Raw genomic sequence first — 21701 nt, forward strand, 5'->3', positions numbered from 1 at the left:
TTAAAAAAGATTTTTTTATTTAATGCAGTGAATGTATAGTCAACATTACCATTGAATTTAACATCTGAAAGTTGGTAGAATGAAACAAAAATTAGGCATCTGTTAATGGTTACTATGCCGCAGGTACATCTGAAGTTGTACAGTATCAGGCTTGTAGACATTTGAGTAGACACTGTCAGCACGGAACATAAATCTCACACAAGGTCTAATCAAAAGGTATTTCAAACAAATTATCCCATCAATAAACTTTCTGTGGGAACATCAGCTTCATGGAGTATTATGTCTAAGCAACAAACAGTGATGGTATGCGGGTAGGAGCATGTTATTATAAACACGGTGAGCTAAATAGAGCATATTGAGGTCAAAGCCTTTCTGTAGAAAGGGAATTTAATTGACATTCTCTTTCAAGCATAGTGTATAAACAGATCAAAATAGTTCTATCATAAGAAATAGTATTTAACAACGTCGCTTTAAAATAAAAATACTTTAAAAATTAGCTTTGATGAGATTAAATTTATTTTTAAAGAATCTTCCTTTAGAGTGAAATATATATTTCTGGCTTCTGGCTTTTCTGTTTTTCCATCATAACCCACCCCCCCCCTTCACTCTATCCCAGTCTATTAATAAAGTAGTGCAAAACATTTTCTACAGCATTTCAGCCAAGCTTAATCCGCTACCCAGTCAGGGAAGTAAAACATTCTCACCAAATTATTTCTCTCTCCAGAGGTATACTCCCTTGATTTATCAGGGAGCTAGGTACAAAACTACCATAAGTCTTGGGAATGAAATTTTTAAGTATAGATTCTATGGTAAGTAGTGAAACATTTTTTTAAAGGCAAACTCCCCCCTCCCAATAAGCAGTTTTTTGTTGTTTTTGTTTTTTGATTTTTTTTTTGTTTTTTACAAAATAGGTTTCATGCATTCATATTATCAAGAACGATTGATTAGTTTTTCTATAAATGAATATAATGAAACACTGGCATATCACTTAGCACATTAGCATTCTATACATTAAAATTCACACTAACAAACAAAAATCATACTATGCATTAAAGCATTTCAGTAATCTATGAGAAAGCAGATACTTTTTGTGTGTGTGATAACACTTGAGTATTAAATATTTTTAGAGGCACAGAAACACCAAAAGCAACACGGATTTAGGTTGCTAGTATTTTTGACAACTGAACTGGGTTGCTAACTTGCTAACCTGGTACAAATTAAAGTAGTGGTAGGTATAAAAATTCAGATAGGCAATCATTTATAAACCTGGCAGTATTTATGTGTAATCCTGTAGAGATTTTAAGGTTTTAGATGGAATGATAGAAGCTTTGGAAGTTTTCTTTGTAGAGTGTGAAAGATTATCTTGACAGAGTGAATGTACCTTCCACTCATTAGCTTAAAATAAGCCGAGTCATATCTCAGTAATTTGCACAGGAATGAAAGTCAGGATCTGAAGTCAGAATCTTAGTTAAATTGAAATGCATCTGTTCCATAATTCAGATTTTGGGATTTCCCCCTTCTCTTTTGACATGTATAAAACATAGAAAACAACTGTAATGGATTACTTTTCAGATAAAAAATAGTCACATTAAAAAAAAAACTTTAAAAATCAAATTGACATTTACGTTTTATGTAGATTTAATCAGGGTACAGCTGAGCATTTAATGTAATATTCTGGTGCTTCCACTTGTAATTAGAGAAGTGTATATCTCCCAACGTTACCATGCTTCTATTTGTTGTTCCAGTGTGTTATGTTATTATCCACAGCCAACAAGGCTTTCACACAGCAACAGCTAAACCTTTAGCAAATTGAGTCTGTACAATGGAAGTATATTTTCAAAGACATATGCCTTTGTACGCTATTTACAAATTCTCTCGATCATGATAAAAAGGCAAAATAAATAAAAAGCAGGAAGAAAGGAAATGCTGCTGAGGCTGAAGGCTTTTTCTTTTATCTTCCCAAACAGATGCTGGTCTCCTCAGTGCTGGGAGCTGGCTAGCCAAGATTGTTTTTCTTCCTTTTACATGGGCTATGAGAAGTATCTGGTTTCAGTTCTTGGTATTGCACCTGTTTAAACAGAGTTCAGAGAAAGACTGGTCAGGTGGTCACTTTCTGGCAAAGGAAGGAAAAGCAAAGGAATGAGAGACTGCTTAGAGACAGGGTGGGAAGAGTGTTCACCCTGGAAGGTCTATGAGATCTGCAGCTGGGATGCAGAAAACAATAGAATGATAGAGCAAGAATCATAAGGGAAATCCTGCCAGAAATTACATGAGAGCACTGTTGTGAACTCTGGTAACAGGCTGCCTCTTCACTGTAACACTACATTAAAAGCAAAACCATCTTTATCTTAATTTTGAAAGGCTGGATAACGGTTCTTTGCAATTTACTGTTTGTTTAATTTAGGCTTAATCTCCCTCCAGCCTACTCTCAATGTCGGATACCAAATCGAAAACTCAACTGAAACAAAGGAAGAAAGGTATTGCTGCAACATAGTGTCAAGATTTTGATAAAAACATTTCTCGGGCACCTGGGTGGCTCAGACTGCCTTCGGCTCAGGTCATGATCCTGGAGTCCCGGGATTGAGTCCCGCATCGGGCTCCCTGCTCAGCGGGGAGTCTGCTTCTCCCTCTGACCCTCCCCCCTCTCATGCTCTCTCTCTGTCTCTCATTCTCTCTCTCAGATAAATAAATAAAATCTTAAAAAAAAAAAAAAAAAAAAAAAAAAACATTTCTGGGGCGCCTGGGTGGCTCAGTTGGTTAAGCGACTGCCTTCGGCTCAGGTCATGATCCTGGAGTCCCGGGATCGAGTCCCGCATCGGGCTCCCTGCTCGGCAGGGAGTCTGCTTCTCCCTCTGGCCCTCCCCCCTCTCATGCTCTCTCTCTATATCTCATTCTCTCTCTCAGATAAATAAATAAAATCTTAAAAAAAAAAAACAAAAAAAAAAACATTTCTGGGGCGCCTGGGTGGCTCAGTTGGTTAAGCGACTGCCTTCGGCTCAGGTCATGATCCTGGAGTCCCGGGATCGAGTCCCGCATCGGGCTCCCTGCTCGGTGGGGAGCCTGCTTCTCCCTCTGACCCTCCCCCCTCTCATGTGCTCTCTCATTCTCTCTCTCTCAAATAAATAAATCTTTTAAAAAAAAAATTTCTCATTTATTCTGAAAATAATTGATGATTAAGAGGCATGAGTTAACCTCAAAGAATTTTAAAGGATTGAGATGTGCCCCAGTCTTGAAAAGGCAGGTACTCTCCACCCCTTTCCCCCACTGGTCTCCAAAATATGCATTTTTAAAACTCAATTCCTGTAAATTATGCAAAGAAGTGTTTTTCAAATTTTCACTGGCACATCTTGCTTTCAGCATCTATATTCCTGTTTCCTCCCTTCAGGTAATGGTGACTTCCCTTCACAAACCAGGTGAACCTTCCTTGGAGGAAAATTGCCCCTATGAGCCCTGGTAGGTTCTTGATGCAACCCCCTCTTGTTCTCCATTCCCCATGCTTTATAAAAGTTCTTCTTGGGTAACACCCCAAGTGGGCTAAATTCCTGAAAGGGAAAATCTGCTATAGGCCTTTTAACTTTAAGTGGTTCTTCTAAAACCTTTGAAATTAAAAGGATGAAAAGTGAAAACCCAATGCCACCATACGGTAAAGAGCAGTAATAGTGAAACCTACATACCACTTGTACATCTGAAGGGACTCTGGAAAGGAAGTCAAGTAGTTCATTGTTATCAATTGCATATGGACTCCGAAGCTTTTTTGTAAATTTATTGATGCCTGAAAAAGCCATAGATAAAACATTATTGAAATCTCCAGTTAGGAATTAGAAAAATCACGTATATTTCCATATGTTACAGTGATTTGAAGATCTAGACTAAGCTGCTCTTCAGTCTCCACTGAATGAACCAGTACACCCTGTTTTCTCCCTCCCACCCTCCCTCTCCCCCATTCCTGTTTCTTTCTCTCCTTTCCTTTGTTCCCTTCCTCCCTCCATCCCAAATCAAGGCAGCTCTGTTTTTTCTTTTTACTTTAGTGGCTTCCTCCCAGCAGGAAAGGCTTTTTATTTGGGAAACAAAAGGCACCTGGCAAGGATGTACAATGCTATATCTTGCTTTGCCACTCAGTGTCATATTACTTAGAAGCCTTGCTTTAGTATTTCATCTATAGTAAAACTTTTCAAGGCAAAAAGTCTGATTTACTGGTTTTCCCTTTTTCAAAAGATAAACCTTACTGTTTTTTGGAGTGGGGAGGTGTTAATGTTATGCAAACTAAATGTTTAGAAGACAGCTATCCTTTTTTTTTTTTTTCCTTTTAAATGACCTGAAATGTGAAAGTTTTACCGCCAGCTTTTTAAAAAAAAAAAATAAACAGCTTTAAAGATGGTGATGCAAGAGGATCCTGAACTCTCCTCCCACATATGGGGTGCTGAGCCAAGGCCCACTATGAAGCAGGTAGGAGAGGCTGGGACATAAACTCCTCATAAACCTTGCCCTCAGTGTGGCAACCCATGGTCAGGAGGGAACTCAAAAGCTGTAGCTTCTCCTTAAGGAGTGAAGGGTTTGAGGCCCACCCACATCAGGCACCCCCAGCTTTTAACATGTGCATCTATGAGACGACTCTCCAAAATATCTACCTTTGAAAACCAATGGAGCTCATGTCCACGGGACCCACAGGCTACAGTGATCTGAGAAATGGTTCTTAAAGGACTTGCATGCTTGGAGTCACCCCAGAGCCCAACATGGAAGCAGTTAATTGAGGGGTACCTGGACTTTGGGAGAGCCTCATTTGCTTGTCTTGGAGCATCAGCCCAAGGGGTGGGCATCTGGTTAGACAAACATTCAAGGGTCTGCTGGGGTGCTCTCGAGCCAGAGACTGGGGGTGCCATCTTTGCACTTTCCTTCTGCCTTGCTCCAGCTGGTGGATGCTTATCTCCACACTCTCCCTTTGCCACACTCCACAAAGGGTATCTCCCCGAGGGAAGCTTTTACATGTGTATGGTGCCCCAGTATTATGTCTGGTTTTACATCTAAGAGGTGGCTCGATAGGGCAATGTAGGAAGATCTTGAACTCACCCCTTCCCATGATCACACCAAATCTACAGCTACATATGGAACACTTAGTTCCCTCTGAGAAAGACCTGAAAACTAGCTGAGTGACTTCTTCACATCAGGGAAACAAGAGAAAGGCCAAGGGAAGTGGGTAGGAGAGGCTGAGACAAAATCTCATTATAAATCCTACCCCAGCAAGGCAACCCACAATTACAACGTAACTCACAAACATGGAGCTTCTCTCTGAAGAGCAGCGGGTTATACCCTGTATCAGGCACCCCAGCTTTTAAGTCCTACAACTGAGAGATGAGCCCCCAACACATCTGGCCTTGAAAATCATGACATAAAGAGCTGTTGTGAACTGAGAAATGGCTCAATGGGCTCGTGTACATACTCACTTGCCCCAGGGTGCAGCATAGAAGCAACCATTAGAAAAGCATCCAGACTTTAGCAAATGAATCTCTTTCATATAACCTTAAAGCTTCAGCTGGTGGGGCTGGGGCCTGCTGGGATACTCTGCACTCTCTATCTGCCTTGTAAAGCCGGTGGGTGCCATTTTTACCCTCCAACTGGCAAGCACCAGCTTCATGCTCTCCCTCTGCCATGCTTCAGAGCACCAACATTTCCTGGAGTGGAGCTTTTACACACATCTGGTGCCTTGGTTTTTGTGGCTGCTGGCAAGGGGACACCCCTTGATTGCTGGGCTCAGTAGTTCAGGGTGGCTTCCATTCCTGAGTTGCATGGGACTCTAACACTCAGACCGTTCTTGGCAGACTACCATCCCCAGGACACTGTACAGACAGTAGACTGTAAGACACCCCCAGTCTTTCTGAGAAACAAGCCTATTTGCTTATAGAAGAGCTGGTCAACCCTCAGGTCTGGCACACTTACAAGAGTTTATAGAGTTCTCAGGGAACAGTCCACTAGATGCAGTCTTTGCAGTCTCTGCCACACTATAGCTTATAAATATCTCCCAGTAAGGAGCTTCTATCCTTGTTTGACACCCCTGACTTTTGTAGCTGCTGCTGAGGAACACCTGTGTATCACCTGGCTCTGGTGGCCAATGTGATTATGCTTACAGGTCCCACAGGACTGTAACCAAAAAAAAAAAAAAAAAAAAGTTTTTAAACATCAACGACCCTGAGGACATAGCTAGAGTTAACAGACTCAGATGCTCAGTCTTTGTCACAGACCCCTAAGCTTATCATCCTAGTTACTGCCTAAGGGGCAGGCTTCTAATTAAACACACATGTAAGGGCTGACTGTAAACTTCTCCAGAAACCTTGGAGAGTAGGCTCTGTGCCATGCTCCAGAGCAGCAGTCTCTCTCAGAGGGGAGGTTTTACATATAACTCGTGCCCTGGTTTTTACAGCTGCCACTGAGGGAATACTCCCTTGATCTCCTAGCTCTGGTGGCCATGAGGCTTGTATTTCTGGGTCCCACAGGACTGTAACAGTTAAAGAGAGTTTTTGGCAGGCTACCACCCCCAGGGCCCTGCACAGACATCAGGCTAAAACACATCCACAGTCTATCTGTGAAAGAGACCTATTGCATTGTCCTGGAGCTTCAGGCCTGCATGGCAGGCTTCAAGTTTGGCATACATCTAGAGACTTAGGAAAGTGCTCTGAGGAAATGTATGCTGCCGAATGCCATCTTTGTGCTGTCGCTGCAGCACGCTGGCATCTCCTTGAAAGGAACTTACATGCTCATGTGGAGCCCCCAAAATATAACTACAATAATTAGTTAAGGAATACACAAGATTAAAAGATGTTAAATGTAACATCAAAAGCAGAACATGTGGGTGAAGAGTTAAAATGTAGAGCTTTAGAATGCATCCAACCTTACATTGTTACCAATTTAAAATGGACTGTTATAAGTTGTAATATGTAAGCCTCGTGGTAACTGCAAGGCAAAAACCTATACTAGACACACAAAAGATAATAAAGCAATCAGAGCATACCAGCAAGGAAAGTCATCAAATCACAAAGGAAGAGAGCAAAAGAATAAGGAACACAGAGGAACCACAAAACAGAAAACATTAACAAAATGCCAATAGGTACATACCGATCAATAATTAGTTAACTGTAAATAAGATAAATTCTCCAGCAAAAAAGTATCAAATGGTTGAATGGATAAAAAAACAAGACCCATCTATATATATGCTGCCTCTAGAAGAGACACATTTCAGATGCAAAGACACACACAGACTGAGAGTGAAGGAATGGAAAAACATACTCCATACAAATGAAAACCAAAAGAAAGCTGGAGCAGCTATGCTTACATTGGACAAAAACATACTTTAAAACAAAAACTGTAATAAGAAACTAAGAAGGGTGTTACATAATGATAAAGGGGCCAACCCAGCAAGAGGATACAGCGTTTTAAAATATTTATACAGCCAACATAGGAGCACCTGAGCTTATAAAGCAAATATTAACAGACATATAGGGAGAAATAGCAGTATAATACTAGAGTACTTTAATACCTCACATCACCACCTAGATCATCCAGGCAGAAAACCAATAAGGAAACATCAGCCTTAAATGACATGTTAGACCATATGGACCTAACAGACATCGACAGAACATTCCATCCAAAAGCAGGAGAATATACATTCTTCCCAAGTGCACATGGAACATTCTCCAGGACAGCTCATATGTTAAGCCACAAAACAGGTCTTAATAAAGAAGACTGAAATCATAGCATGCATCTTTTTCAACCACAATGGAAGGAATCTAGAAATCAATTACAAGAAGAAAACTGGAAAATTCACTAGTATGGGGAGATTAAATAGCATGCTACTAAACCAATGCATCAATGAAGAAATAAAAGAATACCTTGAGAAAAATGAAAACAGAAATACAACATACCAAAATGTATGGGGTACAACCAAAGCAGTTCTCTGAGGTAAGTTTATAACAATAAATGCCTACCTCAATATAAAAAGTTATAGAAGAAAGGGAATAATAAAGTTTCAAGCTGATTCTTTGAAAAGATGAGTAAAATGGCAAACCTTTAGCTAGACTTGCCAAGAAAAAAAGATCCAAATAAGATCAGAACTGAAAGAGAATATGTTAAACCTGAAACCACAGAAGTGTAAAGGATCCTGAGACTAGTATGAACAATTACACACCAACAAATGGAAACCTAAGAAATGGGTAAGTTACTAGGTACATACAGTCTTCTAAGACTGAATCATGAAGAAATAGAAAATTTCTATTCAGACTGATTACTAGGAAGGCAGCTGAATCAGTAATCAAAAACCTCCCAACAAACAGGACCAGAGAGCTTCACTGGTGAATTCTACCAAACACTCAAAGAATAGCAATTTTTCTTACTCTTCCAAAAACTAGAAGAGGAGGGAACACTTCCAAACTCATTTTATGAGCATTTCTCTGTTTCCAAAACTAGACAAGGACACCACACAGACAAAAAGGAAATACAGGCCAATATCTCTGATGAACAGAGATGAAAAATCCTCAACAAAATATTAGTAAACTGCGTTGAACAATTAAAAATCTCATTCACCACAATTTGGATTTATTCCAGGGATGCAAGGTTGGTACAACATCTGCAAATCAGTGTGATAAACCATGTTAAGAAAATGAAGGATTAAAAATCGGATGATCATCTCAATAGATGCAGAAAAGCATCTGACAAAATTCAACATCCATTGATGATAAAAACTCTCCACAAAGTAGATGTAGAGGGAACGTAACTCAATATAATAAAGGCCATATATGACAACCCATAGCTAACATCATACTCAATGGTGAAAAGCTAAAAGCTTTTAACATAAGTTCAGGAACAAGACAAGAATGTTCACTCTCACCATTTTTATTCAACAGAGTACTGGAAGTCCTAGCCAGAGCAATCAGGCAAGAAAAAGAAATAAAAACACCCAAATTGGAAAGAAAAAATGCAATATGTGCAAATGACATCATGTTATATATAGAAAACTCTAAAGATTCCACCAAAAAAAAAAATAAAAAGGAACTAATAAGTGAATTCAATGAAGCTGCAGGATTTGGGGGAAAAGGTAATGGAGAGGCTAGGAGAGGGTATGACCTATGGTTGACCTAGTTGCTGAACTCTGGCAGCTTCTCACCCTTTGGTTTTTGAAATGTACATTCTGCCCACTGTACCCACAGTGGGAACTGCTCCAAGGATGTAGCCTTGAAAGAGTAAGATGTTATTAAGACCATCTGAACAGTATATGGGACTGAGCCCAGTTAATTCCTCCATGTAAACTTTTAAGATTCTGGTGGGCAGGGGTGGAGATTTACTTGCCTATAGCCATCCAAGACAAGCCTTGTAAGTGAGTTCCCCTGTATATTAAGTCTACCACCTACCAGTCTGAAATGGTCTCCCTCTTTCTTCAGTCTATGCACTTTGTGTATGGGGGCCAGTTTGCAAACCAAGAATACAAAATCAATAACAAATTGTTTGGTTTCTATACACTAATAATGAATGATCAGAACGAAATTAAGAACAATCCCATTCACAATCACATCAAAAAGAATAAAATACCTACAAATAAATTTAATAAAGGAAGTGAAAGGCCTGTACACTGAAAACTGTTAAGACATTAATGAAAGAAATTGAAGACAACACACATAAATGGAAAAATAGTCCATATTCATGGATAGGAAGAATAGTGTTAAAATGTTCATATTACCCAAAAGTAATCTATAGATTCAATAAAATCCTTATCAAAATTTCAATGGCATTTTTCACAGAAGTAGAACAAACAAACCTAAAATTTGTATGGAACCACAAAAGACCCCAAATAGGCAGAGCAATCTTAAGAAAGAACTACAAAGCTGGAGGCATCACACTCCCTGATATCACAGTATGATACTGGCATAAAAATAGACACGTGGATCAATGGAACAGAATAGAAAGTGTGGAAGTAAACCCACACGTATATAATCAATAAGTTTATGACAAAGTAAGAATATACAATGGAGGAAGGACAGTCTCATAAATGGTAGACTAGATAACCACATGTAAAAGAATGAAAGTGGACTACTATCTTATATACAAAAATTAATTCAAAATGGATTAGAGATTTGAATATAAGACCAGAAGCCATAAAACTCCAAGAGGAAAATAAAGGCAGTAAGCTCCTTGACATCGGTCTTGGCAATGTTTCAGATTTGACCCCAAAAAGCAAAACAATTAAAGTAAAAATAAACAAGACTACATCATACTAAAAAGCTTCTGCACAGCAAAGGAAACCATCAATAAAATGAAAAAGCAACCTACTGAATGGGAGAAGATATTTGCAAATCTTATCTCTGCTATGGGACTAATATCCAAAATATTTAAAGAACTAATACAACTCAATAGCAAAAACAAAAACACAATCCACTTAAAAAAAATAGGCAGAGGATCTGAACAGACATTTCTCCAAAAAAGACCTACAGATGACCAACTAGGATGTGAAAAGATGCTCAACATCACTAATTATCAGGGAACTGCAAATCAAAAACACCTTGAGATATCACCTCACACCTGTTAGAATGGCTATTATCAAAAAGACAAGGAATGACAAGTGTTGGCAGGCATGTGGAGAAATGGAAACCCTCATTCACTGTTGGTGGAAATGTAAGCTGATGCACTATGAAAAACAGAATGGGTAGTCCTGACAAAAAGAAAAATGGGACTGCCCTATGTTCCTGCAATTCCACTTATGGATATTTATCCAAAGAAAACAAAAACATGAACTCAAAATATAAATAACACCCACCTGGCACATGCTTATTGCAGCACTGTTTATAATAGCCAAGACACAGAAACAACCTCAGCGTCCACTGACACATGAGTGGATAAAGGAAATAGGATGTATATTATACACAGTAGACTATTAACCATAAAAATCAAGGAAATCTTGCCATTTGCAACAACACAGGTGGGCCTTGAGAGCATTATGCTAAGTGAAATGAGTCTAAGACAAACATCCTATAAGACCTTACCTGTGTGTGGCATTAAAAAAAATAATAATAAGCCAAGCTCATAGATCCAGATTGGTAGTTACCAGAGGCTGGAGGTGGGAGGATGGGTAAAATGGGTGAAGGGCTACACATTTTCAGTTACAAAATAAGTGATGGGGATATAATGTACAGCATGATGACTATAGTTAATAATACCGCATTGCATATCTGAAAGTTGCTAAAGAGTAGATCTTAAGAGTTCTCACCATGGCGGGGGAGGGGGGGAATGTTTCTGTTTCTACATCTCTGGCATTGAGATTTTCAGGAAGCAATTTTCCTTTCAAATTACACAAAATTTAAATTTAATGCTTGCAAAAGATGCTGTGATTGACTTACTTGGATCACTTTTGGAATAGAACAGCCAAGAACCATTACAGATGAGCCATATCTACCCATACGAAATTTTTCAACAGTTAATCCTCTATACTACCTGAAGAGCAAACGTGGTTGAGGAGTAAACTTAGGTGAAGTTGGAGCTATTATAGAAACAAAAACTTCAATGAGAACTGTCAAAACAATGTATAAAACTACAAGTACCTATTCTATATATTCTGTGATATAAGGTAGAATTTCAATGGGATAAGTCTACTCTTTGAAATTTATATTGCACTTAATAAATGACCAAGCATATTCACATATACAAAATAAATTAACAGCTTTATATGAAATCAACAAACTCGTAAAAACTGGGCCATAACTTAGAGCATCTTGGCTCTTCTTCAGGAAGTTCGGCAGAATAAACTTATTTTGCATTCTTGATTTTGGTCCGTCTCCCCATGTGAGACCCATGTCTTAAATTTCCAGTTAATATTTCAGCAATCACCTAGCACTACAGAAATACTGTTCTCCTTTTATTTCATATGATGAAACAAGAGGCCCAAACACATTCTCTAAGAATTACGTTTAAGACAGAGCCAGTGAGGCTGCCCCAGGTTACTGAGCCAGATGTCCGCCATGGGCTCCAGTTTCTGAGAGCGCGGGGAAGCAAAACCAGAGGTTCACCACCTATCACAACCGAGATGGCAGATCTGACCCTAGGAAGGTTAAAGATAATAAACTGCCACACCGCATGCCCTACCCTAATTCCTTCAAGAAAACAGCATCTGTTTTATATATCAAAGGAAGGAAGGAAAGATGAGGGCTTGAACAGAGGGAAGAAAGGCCTCTCTCCCTGTGTAGTGCAAGTACTATCTTATTTGAAACTGGTTTAAATTATAACAAGGGAAAAAATCATCATCATTCCCCCCATCCTCTCCTCCCTACCCAAGCTGTAAAGGTAAGCAGAGTGACAATAAAGGGTAAGAGGGCTTAACTCAGGATATGACAAGACAGACCAAAAAGAATAGGGAGATAGGAATCTTAAAACTGGAGGGTGTGGGGACCTCAGACCCCTCTGTCACTTATTCCAGCATTTCTTTAAAAAGAAAATAAAACATTCCTTTTGATCTTTTTGCTTTTAGTGTAAACATGTGTTTTCTGGAATCCATACCCATTTTGATTCTTTGCATTTTGTATATGTTTAGCAATCTTAGGTGTGTGCAGGCTCGGGGGGGCAAGTAGAGAATCCTACTTCTCCCCAGTCTTGTTTATATATATCATTACTGTAGTTTTATATGTGAGTCCATTGTAGAGACTGACCGTTTTTTTCAGAGCATGAATTCTCTCAGCTAAGGAAGAGAAACCCTAAAACAATGAAGAATGCTGAAACTATCATCTAAGTGGAGTCTAGGGCCGTAGGAACTCTTGGCATGGAACATAACGGCATCAAAAACAAGGGCTGGAAAATACCACCCTTAAAGTGGGTTTCTGCAGAAGCACTTTTGTTTAGTACACATGAAGCCGGTTTCTTATTCGTAAGCAGCCTGTCAGGGCCAAGGAGCCCTTTCCTGCATCCCAAAGGTGACCTCTTAAATAGGCGGCCATAGATAGCCCTGTGTTTACAGACGTTTCCACAAGATAAAGTACCATAGCACAAAAAAGCATATTGTCCTAAATGCACCATATGGATCGAAATGCCTCTGTTTACGTATAAGTGGTGAAAATAAATCAGAATGATATCTGGACAAAGCTACACTTTGATATATGAAGAATCTGCACAACTACATGTTTACAGGATGATGGAGCCTATGGTGCCAGATAAGAAAAATGTATTTTGTAGGTAGACCTAAATCTTTATACAGTTGTGATTTTTAACTGACCTCTTTTCATCATGGAGTAGCTTCATGATCATAAATACAAGGAACTTCTGACAGTATAACTCATCGCTTAGAAATAGTTTGTTCCTAGTACCTAAGACAGTTTAAAAAAAAAAAAAAAAAAGGCTTTACTTACCCCAGACAAGGACAATGTATCTCAGTGGAATGAAGTACACGATGACTGTGAACACACAGAGGGCTACAATGGCCAGCCAGCTTAAGAATGGGACAGTCCAGTTGAAAGTACTGAATGAGAAATTAACACATCAGCAATCTGAGCACTTCATACTTTTTTCAAACAAAGGTTCAAATAAATGTGATTCTGACTCAGCCTCTGGACTAGGGATCTGGTAAGACTGCATTTCTCTCTGGAACAGAAGGCGATTGTAGTGAGCCTATCAGAGGACACAGGTTGGTCACAATGTGCTGAGTTTCATGAAAGCAGGACCCACGCAAACAAGTCTTGCCATCAACCCTTACAGATGGTCCCGAGTGCCTTCAGGGTCTGAAGTTGCACTAGTTGGGGGACTCCTAATGTGGTTAAAAAAAATTTATTTTTAATGTGTTTTTCTACCTCTAAAACTAGTAGCCAATCTTGTTTTCTCCCAATTTTCATAGAGGAGAATGCCCCTGGGCCTACCATTCTTTCTTCTGTCAACTCACACTGGATTCCAGACACTGGAAATAAAATGTCAGCAACTGTCTGTAGACTTAACTCTTACACTGTTGTATAAATCCTCCCTAGGTTAGAATTGCTTTGAGGGATACTCCCTTTTCACTTCAGTTATGTTTCCAATGGATCTAGAAGTCAGGAAGGGGGAAGAGAGTAGTCAGCCTTGTAAAAATTCACCTGCCATCATTGCCCTTCCCAGAAATACAGAGATAATTAGGAAAGAAGGTCAGTATTGACTACTGTTCTCCCTGTGTTATTTCTGGCAAAGGAGAACACATGGTAAATGTGCTGGAAAGACTGTGAAAATGGAGCGTAAGCTGGCAAAGTGGGTTATAGCGGGGCCTGGCCGATGGGACTGCAGTGTCCCCACACTGCTGTTGATGGATAGTGTTGGGGGTCGGGGAAGGCTGCAAGACTGCACATTGGCAGTGAGGTAACATTAGAACAAAGAACAAAAACAGGATCAATGAACAGAAGTGGGGGAAGTTGCAAAAAAGACAGGACTAAGAAGATGGGAAGGAATGCAGTGGGGCAAAAAGAAAAAAAAAAGAAGGTAAAAAAAAAGGATGTAGAAAATCAGGGAAATGGAACATGGAAAGATTGTAATAATTTAGGAGTTTTTGTGTGGAAATTCTGTAGTGACTCTCATTGCAAAATAGTAAGACCGAACTGTTGCATGGAGTCTTCAGCGTTGGGTATGTAACTATGTCACCGTTTACAGGCATCCAGTTGCCTCAACAACCAGCCTCCAAGGAGGACCTAACACATACTGTTGAGTGACACTTGAGTGCAGTTTAATGAAAAGAGCAAAGAAAGTATCCGATCTGCACTCAAAGCCTAGATTCTGCCGTAGGACTTTGGGGGAATCAACCTTTCATTACCTCAACTTCCCCGTTTAAAAATGAGGACAACTTGTATCGAGGTGGACTGGTAGTGATGGTAACGTGTGAATCAAAGTGACATTTTTAGAGCTAGTCCACTCTCGGGGAGCCTACCACGGTGACAAGGGCCCCCAAAACACCTCCCAAAAATATGAAATTATACGTGACATGGAGAAATGTGGATTTTTAAATTTTCTCTCATTTCCTGGTTATGTATGTTATGTACACCTGGGGTGGGGTTTGTCCAGGGCCGTTTTTGATCCAGTAAAGGAGGATTAAAAGATTTTCTTCCTATCTTTCCCTTCAGCATAACACCTAGGAGTGAATCCTTAGCTCTGTGGGCATATAGCTTGCCTTTTGTGTCTGCTTAAGGTCCAGTGTTTTCTAAAACTGTTTTTCCTAGTAAAAGAGCCAAAATTAGATCAGTCTCGTTGTCTTGTTTTCAGTAACTCTTGGGAACTAGCTTTTCTCTTTGTCTTTTTCCTCCCATGGCCAGAGTGAGCGCCCTGTTTAACTGTCACCTGGGGAAGGATCATGCCTTTCTCCCTTCACTGACACTTGTGAAGAGAACAGAAGGCTGAGGGTCTGTCTGCTTGCTTTCCTGGGGCTTCGCTCAGAGCCATCCATCAACACTCTTCAGTGTGCAAGGGCACTGGCTCGTCAGTCAGAAAACCCTTTTTTTGGGCAGCCTCCCTGAAGGGCTCCCTGTGTTCTTTCTCCTCTTGGAAGGATAAGTGGCAAGGAATCCTTATCAGTGTAGCTAATGTCAGAGAAAAAAAGACTGCCCTTTTCTCTTTCCACAGTGCATCAGGAAAACTAAATCTAGACTATGATCTTCCCCCAAAAAAGATGCAATTCAAGAAAGTTCTGGAATGATTACTTAGTAACAAGATGTAATTATAGAGGCTTTTCACTTTGTACTTAATGACTGCTTCTGAATCTGCTTTCTGGATAGATGCATTTTATCTCATGCAACCCCAGGGGACTTTCTGTATTTTAATATTCAGAAAAATTGTGCAGAAAAGATGGCTCCTGTAAGAATCACTGGAACCTATGCATATTTCTGTACTTCATCCTATACCTATGCCTCTGTCTCTTAACTGTGGAAAGTTCTACAAAACTCAGTTTTTCCCAAGGCTGGTCCACACCCAGGATCTGGCCATATTCTTCAACTGGCTATGATGTTTTCTGGCCAAGCACCTGAGGTCCCCTACCACCCAGAGTTACAAAGAAGCTTCTTCCTCTCAGGCATAAATTTGCCCCACCTCAGAGCTGACCCAGCGTCTTAAAGGTGTAAATGAGATACTTCTATCAGGTATCAACACACAGTGTACCTCAGAGAAAGGACACACTCAAAAGGGAAATGCCCTGTTCAGGACTAAACACTTGGCTCTAGTGGAACAAAGGAACATTCTTAGAAATGGAAATAACGTGGAGAGGAAGAAGAAAAAAGATGTAGGAATCAGTCTTCAGAAGTCTGAGACTGAAGGCTGCTATACATTTGGAGTGAGAGGGAGGCTGTTCTATCTAATATGATATAAAAAAAAAAAAAAGGAAACTCAGCATGTATGCATATGTGGAAATGTATTAAAAAATTATACAAAGTAAAATGCATTATTCCCTGAAACATGAAAAGCAGTAGGTAAATGTCTCACACCTTTAGTTTAAATAATTTACTGCTTTCAAATGTGTATGCCCAAGGATTCAAATCTGTGGAACACTTTTGGTGAATAATAAGATAAATAATAAACAGTGAATTGATACATGACACTAGGAAGGTGTAGGCTTATCCGGATATACAGCACCCCTTCTTGAATAGACGACTTAGCAATCATTATGTAGCAAATTTTCACATACTTTAGTAGTATGGGGCTTCAGTATATTTTTAACTGATCATCAATACTTGTGAATCCACCTTATTGAATTACAGTTGTTTTTAAAAGTTCATTAGTAAATAAAATTATTTCAAGTAAAATACAAATAATGTAAGACTATAATAATATTCTTATATTAAGAATACTCTAGAGGGGAGGGTGATGGGTATTAAAGAGGGCACGTACTGCATGGAGCACTGGGTGTTATATGCAAACAATGAATCATGGAACACTACTTCAAAAACTAATGATGTAATGTACGGTGATTAACATTATGTAATAAAAAAAAGAACATTCTTAAGAATATTCTTGTATTCTTAATTTATATTAGCTTTCAATGCAGCTATATTTTAAATTAGGAAAGGGATTCCTTTTTTTTTAATTATTAAAAGTGCATTAGTTTAGTTCATCTGTAACTATGACCTCAACTATTTAAATACATAAATTTGAAAATATTTTTGCAGGTTGCTACATAAAATATGATTTTTAAAAAAATTTTAGAGTTCCTCAATGACAGTATAAGTCAACCAATAATAAAATGAAGATGTGTCTTGATTACCTGAAATTCTCATCTAGCTTGGTTTATTTTTTTCCTATCACGATTTCATATTCCATTTAAGAACAAAGTCTTTCACTTGAAAATGTGCTAAAATTTAGGACGGTGTTATTTCTTCAAAGCTACAAGTAGGACTTCTTTCCAACCAATATGTTCTAAATTTCAGGAAGGAAATTGACAGAACTTTCACAAAACCAAAGACTGGCAGAAACAAAGTAAATAATGAAGAAACTGAGCAATAGATCACCCAGAAGGAGTCTCCCCTGCCAAAAAGAATGTGGCATTTCACCCTCTGAAAAACAAATGGACACTCTGTCCCACAGAAGGCCAGGGCTCACATGTCAGTATCACTCACTCACTTCTTTATCCTTTCGCCAAAGGAAGCCACTTCATCTAGGATGTTCTGGACACTGATACAAACCTCCTGGATGGCATAGATTTTATTTATAAATCCCTTTTTTTCACTGTCCTAAAATACAATTAAGAAAAAAGAGAGATTCTGTGTGAGTAAAGGTATTCTTCAGTGCTTGAATTCTTTGAATTGTCCCTCTCACATTTTTAAACGTAAATCAACTTCATCTTTGTACATACATAAATGGATGCTTGGAGCCCATGAAAATTTCCGGATATAAAGGGAGATGGAGGAGGAAGGACACCCAGCATCGTGGACCTATGCCAATAGAAAGGTGGTGGCAAAGCACCAGACTCAGATTCTGTCGATCTTGCCCTGATGAACAGAGACACTTTAGCCAGAGTTGGGGGGAGGGGAAGCATGCAAAGGTGTAGGAGAGAGGGCAGGTCTCAGAATGTCCAAATCTGGAAGACCTGTGAGCAATGAAAACGGGGGGGGGGGGGGGGGGGGGAGAAGGTCAACTAAATAGACACTTCCTAAGTAAGTAGCTTAGGACGATCAGATACAAGGTGAGCCAGGCCCACCTCTGAAGTGTAACAGTCCCATACTTGATACAATAGCAGATGCTGTTTCAGGGTTCTAACTAAACATTTTTCTCCCTTGGTACTTAGTTCTTCATTTTAAAACTTGTCCTGGATTGAAGCAAAGCTGGTGTACTCCAGGGAATGGGTGGGTGGGATTGAGCATAAAGCACCCAGAGAATGGTGCGAGCCTGAGGGAAATGTGCACATTTTGTAATTTTAGACCCAGAGGAAGAAATAGTGGTGGCCTTTCACGATTGAAATTTCTGCTTAGTAGCCTGGCATCACAGGCCCTTGCCTAGGCTGTTTGGTGGAGACCATCCAACCCTGATTCCATGACTCCATTCCTCCATGCCAGCTTGAAGATCTATGGAAATGTAGATCCAATTTCATTACTTTAACTTCTTTTGAACACTTCCACACTGTGCCAGAACACTTGAGACCTCATGTGGCAGTCAGTGCTTGCTGAAAGCAGCCAGAAAGCTGGAATAATAATGTCGTCATGTTGCACATTTACATACTGCCTTTCACTTCAGAAAAGTCGAAAGCACTTTGCACTGTGCGCGTGGCTGGGCGTGGCATCCTGCCACCTTCGAAACTGAGGGCAAGTGAGTGGCCGGTGTACGTGCAGCATCCCAGAACAACAGGGTACAGTGGGACTGAAGACACGGAGGCCAGTTTTAAACAGCATCTTTAGGTAGAAGTTACTCAGAGCCTTCATTTTAAATACAATTCCCATGGGAGACAATTGTCTACAATATTCATCTTGCTTGTACCAAGTTGGACTGTCAGACGAGGAGGTACTTGAGATGCATAAGGTTCAAGGTATACGGAACAATTACGTACTCTCAGGGTCCCCGCTCTCTCCAAAAGTCACCCTTCACTTGTCATTACTGACATGAATGCATCAATTGCTTGTCTTTTTTCCCTCCCCAGCAATAAAACAAAAAGTGTATTAATTCCACCTATGCAGTTTTACACTTTAGGGGAAAAAAAAGGATATCCAGTGGCTCCTTCTGTTGTTTCCTAATTACAAAGCTGGTTTGTTCTAATCATCTCCATGGCCTTCAGTGTTTTCTCTCTCGAGCATCGGCTAAATTCATTGATGTCTTATGAAGTAAAGTGCTCTTAACAAATATTTTTCTGCATACAGAATAAATCAAGCTGGAATCGAAGAAGGCTGGTTACACAATCAAAATTCATTGAAAATAATGTCTTACCCGTTTGAAATGATCATGTGAAAAAAAGATTTTTCACAATGGCAATAAAATCTATAATCACTTAGGCATAACCTTAATAAGAAATGTACAGAATCTACATTAAGAAAATAGAGATACAGTGTTTTTGCACTGGAACACTGATTATTAAAAGAATCTATTCTTTTCTTCTGTTGAACATATAGGTTTAATGCATTTTCAAGGAAATCCTAATGTGCTTGGAGTGCAGTGAAATGGGGAGAATTTGATAAATTTGTTTGGAAAAATAAATTGAATGCTATAGCCAAGAAATTTTTGCAAAACAGAAATAATGAGAAAGCATTTATTGTACCAGATATCTAAGTAATTAAAATATGAAAGATGAACACTAAAAGAGAGATTGTTTTATGATAAAGCACCATCATAAATCCACCATGCAGATGAACGTAGTATGTTACTGGGTACTTGTGTTAACTATTTGCAGAAAACTATGTTAAATCCTACCTAAATAGACTCTCAAGTCTACTTGAGGTAGCCCAATTCTACCTCAGATCTACCTTAAATAGATAGTCCCAAATACATTTTAGGTTAATTAAAAAGCAAAAAGCTAAAGGTGAATTATAAAAACAGAAGAAAATATAGGTAAGTTATTTAGTGACCTTGGAATAGGAAATAACTTTTTAAACATGCAAAAAGTGAAGGAAGTCACAAAGGAAAAAAAAAACGATAGCAGGAGTTACATAAAATAAAAAACTTATGGGGCGCCTGGGTGGCTCAGTTGTTAAGCGTCTGCCTTCGGCTCAGGTCATGATCCCAGGGTCCTGGGATCGAGCCCCACATCAGGCTCCCTGCTCAGTGGGAAGCCTGCTTCTCCCTCTCCCACTCCCCCTGCTTGTGTTCCCTCTTTTGCTGTGTTTCTCTCTGTCAAATAAATAAAAAATCTTTAAAAAATAAAAACAATAAAAACTTATGATGTCAAAAATTCTTATTAATTTATAAGGGTGATGGGAAAAAATTTGCAACACATATGACAAATCAAGGGATGGGATTTCCAATATATTCAATAAACATCTGAAAAAAACTATCACTGCAGTTTTGTTTATAATAACAAAAAAAATCACTGACATGTTGGGTAGAATTAATTATGGTATATACAACTGATATACTATTATGAAATTACAAAATATTATTTAAAGAGAATAATTAATGACAGCAAAAATGCTTATGATCTAATAGAAACTGGGGTTGGGGGGCGGTAAACGTGAGATGGAGTATACTCCTGTTTTTTGAAATGGGTAGGGCTAGAAAAAAAATGAAAATGTGTCAAAATATTAAAGGTAATGGAAGTTTATTTTCTTCTTCATACCTTCCTATAATATTAATAATTCTTTGCAATTAACATATTTCACTTTTGTAACCAGATTATTTCCCTGATTTTCTCCAATATCATTATTGAAGGAACTTGAGTAGAAGAAATAAAGGAATTGGTATTCGTTGATCATATTAGGTGGTTTATCTATTTCTTTCTTGATTTTTGTATTTTTTGGATTTTTGTACCTATTTAAAATTATTTTTAGAAAGCAGCAGAATATAAACAGACACTAGCATTTTAACATGCTTTTCACATGGCTTATTTGGTCTTCACAACCATCCGACAATGTAGTTATTTTTCAGGACTCTACAGAAGAAGAAATGAAGGATCCAAGAAAAGTGACAGGTCAGGACTTTGACAGGCCAACTCGAGGTCTGTTCTCTCCATAATATACCACGTTACCTTACCGTCCTACCCAGGAAGCTTTCTGTTCCTACCCAGAATCCCTGTGTGATAAATAAGAACAAAAGACTTGAAAACATTTAGAAACTTACCCTGTAGGCACCACGATCAGCAAGATAATAAAATCCAGAAACTTGACTCAACAGTAGGAAGTGAAAGATGTGTTAGAAACCACCAGATGTAATGTCAATAAGGCAGTGTGTGAATATTAAATACAGGAGCTTCATTAGTAAGATGTGTCACTGAAGGCATCTACAAAAACTACTTTTAGTAGTACTTTAAAATCTTATGTGCTGATGATACATAATTACTGGCTAAAGAGTTTTAAAAATTTGCTCACTCTTAATTTTCTATTTCTTTTGTACTTCCACACCACTACCCAGCCCCTCACCCCCAAACACCCAAAACCAAAATAAGATGGTCTGTAATGTTGTTTTGAAAAGCAAATGCTTTGGGATAAAATTTTTATTTAAAATCTCTTTCATCAAATCCTATATTCCTCCACTGTGGTCCCCAACCAATGAAGTAATTACTCTTTATATACAGTATATGACCGAAAACTGCAATGGGTAATGGAATT

The 21701-nt window shown here is 38.9% G+C and overlaps 1 protein-coding gene across 10 annotated transcripts in view; it reads right to left on the minus strand.

Moving 5' to 3' along the window:
• The window catches only part of MCTP1 (multiple C2 and transmembrane domain containing 1), a 512471-nt gene continuing 490770 nt past the window's right edge, over positions 1 to 21701 (minus strand). For 8 of the 10 annotated variants that reach the window (XM_045898718.3, XM_045898712.3, XM_054512926.2 and 5 more), the window contains 4 exons: positions 17578 to 17687; positions 13371 to 13480; positions 3675 to 3772; positions 1 to 2068 (listed from right to left, as the gene is read on the minus strand). In XM_045898718.3, the coding sequence (XP_045754674.1) occupies positions 1997 to 2068; positions 3675 to 3772; positions 13371 to 13480; positions 17578 to 17687 (390 nt within the window). In that variant the 3' untranslated portion in view covers positions 1 to 1996. The remainder of the gene's footprint in view (positions 2069 to 3674; positions 3773 to 13370; positions 13481 to 17577; positions 17688 to 21701) is intronic. The other 2 variants (XM_064596390.1, XM_054512934.2) reach the window with 1 other exon arrangement.

The sequence above is a fragment of the Mirounga angustirostris genome, unplaced genomic scaffold (genome assembly GCF_029215605.1).
Source record: "Mirounga angustirostris isolate CCGP_5_RB_7025 unplaced genomic scaffold, mMirAng1.0.hap1 SCAF_7, whole genome shotgun sequence".
Taxonomy (NCBI): Eukaryota; Metazoa; Chordata; class Mammalia; order Carnivora; family Phocidae; genus Mirounga; species Mirounga angustirostris.